The sequence below is a fragment of the Mus pahari genome, chromosome 19, assembly GCF_900095145.1.
Source record: "Mus pahari chromosome 19, PAHARI_EIJ_v1.1, whole genome shotgun sequence".
In the NCBI taxonomy this organism is placed as follows: domain Eukaryota; kingdom Metazoa; phylum Chordata; class Mammalia; order Rodentia; family Muridae; genus Mus; species Mus pahari.
Window position 1 is genome coordinate 87140210 of NC_034608.1, and position 4281 is coordinate 87144490.

At 45.5% G+C, this 4281-nt stretch overlaps 2 protein-coding genes across 3 annotated transcripts in view; one reads left to right on the plus strand and one right to left on the minus strand.

Moving 5' to 3' along the window:
• Positions 1 to 4281, plus strand: part of C19H19orf44 (chromosome 19 C19orf44 homolog) — a 46025-nt gene that overhangs the window by 19768 nt on the left and 21976 nt on the right. The gene's annotated exons all lie outside the window — the stretch shown is intronic.
• Positions 1 to 4281, minus strand: part of Calr3 (calreticulin 3) — a 25669-nt gene that overhangs the window by 16782 nt on the left and 4606 nt on the right. The window contains exon 3 of the mRNA XM_021219578.1: positions 2760 to 2963. Within this exon, the coding sequence (XP_021075237.1) occupies positions 2760 to 2963 (204 nt within the window). The remainder of the gene's footprint in view (positions 1 to 2759; positions 2964 to 4281) is intronic.

Genomic DNA, 4281 nt, shown 5'->3' on the forward strand with positions numbered 1-4281 from the left:
AAAAAAAAAAAAAACAAATAAAAAAGAAATGAGATGGGAAACAAAAAGAAAGCACAAAGAACTATGGCATTTTGTTCTTTGTTCTGCTTTTTTACAGTGGTGGTAGTGGAACCCAGGGCCCTCATACTAGCATCAAGCTACAACAGAGCCCAAAGGATTTGTTATGGTGTGTGTGTGTGTGTGTGTGTGTGTGTGTGTGTGTGTGTACATGTGCATATGCTGGTACTTGAGTGCATGTGTGCAGAATGTTCTTCCTAGTGCACATGCTGACGGCAGAAGGAAGACTTCCTGTTGTTTCTGTCAGTTGCCATTGTATGCCCTTGAGGCAGGGCTCTCACGGAGTGGGAAGCTGTTTCTTTCAGCTAGACTGGCTGGCTGAGCTGTTCTCAGGATCTTGCTGTAATCCCAGAGGATTACAGGCAGATACAGCCAGCCTCATCTGGCTTTTTATGTAGGTTCTGAGAATTGGAATTTAAATACAGTTACCCACTGAGCCATCTCCATGGTCTTTATTTCCTACATTATGGGGATTTTTGAGACAGGGTGTCATTGAAGCTCAGGCTGGCCTGGGATTCCTGCTTCCATCTCCCAAGACCTGGGATTATGCCTGCTTTATTCACAAGATGCTAAGGATGGAATCCAGAGCTTCCTGAATGCTAGGCAAGGACTCTATCAACCCAGCCCAGTCCCAGCTCACACTAGTGCCAGCTCAGCCCAGTCCCAGCTCACACTAGTGCCAGCTCAGCCCAGACCCAGCTCACACTAGTGCCAGCTTAGCCCAGTCCCAGCTAATGCTAGTCCCGCTCAGCCCAGACCCAGCTCACACTAGTCCCAGCTCAGCCCAGACCCAGCTCACACTAGTCCCAGCTCAGCCCAGACCCAGCTCACACTAGTCCCAGCTCAGCCCAGTCCCAGCCTACACTAGTCCCAGCTCACATTTCAAATCTTTTTTTTTTAAGTATGTATGTATGTATTTATTTATTTATATATTTGGTTTTTCAAGACAGGGTTTCTCTGTGTAGCCCTGGCTGTCCTGGAACTCACTCTGTAGGCCAGGCTGGCCTACAACTTAGAAATCCTCCTGCCTCTGCCACCCAAGTGCTAGGATTAAAGGCGCGCACCACCACACCTGGCTATTTATTTTAATTTCATGTGCTTTGGTGTTCTGTCTGCACTGTATGTTTGTGTGAGAATGTCAGATCCCCTGGAACTGGAGTTAGAGTCTCAAGCTGCAATATGGGTGCTGGGACTTGAACCTGGATCCTCTGGAAGAGCAGCAAGTGAGGAATCTCCAGAACCACCCTGCCTGGCCACACTTCAAATATTTCAAGCTTCACAGCACTGCTAGGAGTAAGCAGAAAGCCCACCACCCCTTACTTGACAGCATGGACATGTTTTAGAGGCCAGAGTCTGTCACTCGGGATAAATATGTTGACTTCATCTGTGCCGTGTGCCCATTGCAATCCCAGACTGTCTCCTGTTTGGCTGTCTGGAGGCAAGGTCGTGTTATCTGGCCAGGCTTGCAGCGCACTCTCAATCCTCCTGCCGCCCTCTAAGTGCTGGGATGGTAGAGGTTTACCACCATGCCTGGCACTAGCGCCTCATATTCTTCAAAATTTGATATATTCTAGCCAGGTGTGGTGGTGCACAGCTTTAATTCCAGTATTGGGGTGCAGAGACAGGAGGACCTCTGTGAGTTAAAGGCTAGCCTGGCTTATGTAGTAAAACCAGGATTGGCAGGCTACACAGAGACTCCCTATCAAAAACTTTTTTTCAGTGTGTGTATGTTCGTGAATGCAGGTGTGTGCCTGGCTCAATGTGGTCTCAGCACTCAATAAGTTTCAGGCAGGGCTGAGGTTGTAGTTAGTGTGTACAAGGCCCTGGGTTTCATATCTACCACACAGCTGTGGGAGACGGTCCAGCAATCAAAGGCACTTGCCATCAGGCTTCAAAGTCTGAACTCAGATGGAGGAAAGAAAGAACTGACTCCTTCAAGTTACTAGAGCTGTAGATACGGCTCAGTGGTTAAGAGCGTTGGCTGCTGCTGGGCATGATGGCGCACGCCTTTAATCCCATCACTCGGGAGGCAGAGGCAGGCGGATTTCTGAGTTCGAGGCCAGCCTGGTCTACAGAGTGAGTTCCAGGACAGCCAGGGCTATACAGAGAAACCCTGTCTCGAAAAACCAAAAAAAAAAAAAAAAAAAAAAAAAAAGCGCTGGCTGCTCTTGCAGAGGACCCAGGTTCTGTTCCCAGCACCTGCCTGATAGCTTACCTGTAATTACAGTTCTTGAGAAACTAACAACCTCTTGGTCTCAACAGTCATCTGCGATGGCAATGTTGCACATAAACTCACCCAGAAAGGTGCACATACATCCATCTAAATTAAATGAATAATTTTTTAAAAGCCAGGTTCAGATTCTAAGTCCTTTGGCTTTTTGTTTAGGTCTGAGAATGTTCAGCCTGCATTGGTTAGTTTAACAGCGCTATAGCCAGACAATGGTGGCACACACTTTTAATCCCAGCACTTGGGAGGCCGAGGCAGGAGGATTTCTGAGTTCAAGGCCAGCCTGGTCTACAGACTGAGTTCCAGGACAGCCAGGGCTACACAGAGAAATCCTGTATAGAAAAACCAAACCAAACCAAACCAAACCAAAAACAAAACAGTGCTATAAACCTTAGGTTCAATGTTGTTCTGTTAGTCCTGTCAGCAGAGCCTCTGTATAATGTTGGAAACACGTGGCTTCCCTTGCTGAACTTACCAAACATGATGTAGTACTGAGATTTTCCGTTCATCTTCTTTTGGTCCAGGTCAGATGGGAACACCTTGATGTAACCACCACCACAGTCCATCTTCTGCTCATGCTTAACCGTGTACTGGATTACCAGGGTCTTCCCTTTGTTGCTGAATGGCTTGAAGCTTGCAGAGATGGCGTAGAATCGACTGTTTTGGGTAGTCTGCAGGCCTTCCAACAGAAAGCATGCATGAGTGAATCAGAATGACACTGCACTCAATATCCTGTAGGGACCTCCAACTCATATGTCCCCACTGACCCCCAGTAACAGAGGTGCAGTTTGCACTGAGCCACTGTGCACAAGTCACACAGTGTGCCACATGCACACTACTAACAGACTTGCTGCTTCCAAGAATCTCTGCTTCACACACCTTGGTGCATATAATGCAAGCTTTGCCAGGGCCCAGTGGGTGAGGCACTTACAGCCGAGCCTGACCACCTGATTACATTCTTGAGTACCCACATAATGGAAAGAAGGAGACAGCTCCTGAAGCTGTCTTCTAATTTCCACATGCATGTGATGACACAGGTGTGTGCACGTGCGCACACACACACACACACACACAGCTAATTTTAAAAAAGACTGTCTTACTGGTTTTTTATTTTGTTTGAGACATAGTATACCTGTGAGCCCTGTGCCACACCACCTCCAGTAGGATCTGTGTGACAAGTTCCACAGACTGAGGCGATTGACCTCCAAAGGGGGAGGCCTCCTGGAACCGGCTGTGGAACTCTTTGCCGGAGAAAAATTATTGAGCCATAGTTCTCATGGCAATCTATCTGTTTTGTTTTCTCTTATTCCTTTTCTTATTTACACGTTCCTGGTGTCCTAGGCCAAGATCTTAAGTGAGAATAAATGGGTAAGAAACCATCCTTAGAGATGGGGCCACTAACATGACCTTATCCCCGGGGAAACCAACGCTTTACTTTCTAAATCATTTATAAAACTATGATAATAGATAAAAACTTTCCCAACAATAAAATTTCATATGGCTCCATGTGTGTCATCAGAGGTGGGTTTTGGTATATGGCAAATAAAACCTTAATTAGAAAGAATTAAAATAGTTTAAACTTATGTGTTGAAGATTTATAAAAAATCAGGCACTAGATGTTAAATTATAATTGACCATGGGGATCGAGAGTTAGCTCAGCAGTTAAGAGCACTGACCATAAAGATTAACCTGCTCCTGGAAATATGCCACTAGCCTTGGATAACTGCCCCACTGAATACATCCTTTTAGAATTGTTATATTCTGATGATTTATATTAATAATGATGTTACCTGTTCTGTTTGTGATTCACTGAATACAGAGTTTCAGAGTTGTAATGCTTGGGTGATTTTTGTGTTTTACTGTGCCAAATGATTTTGGTTGGTATTTGTGATTGTTTCACTGGATACAGTTTCTATGAGATGTAATGTTTGGCTTTTTAATGTATAAAATTCCCTGCTTGAGAGCTGCAGAATACACTCAGATTCAAACTGCCTCTG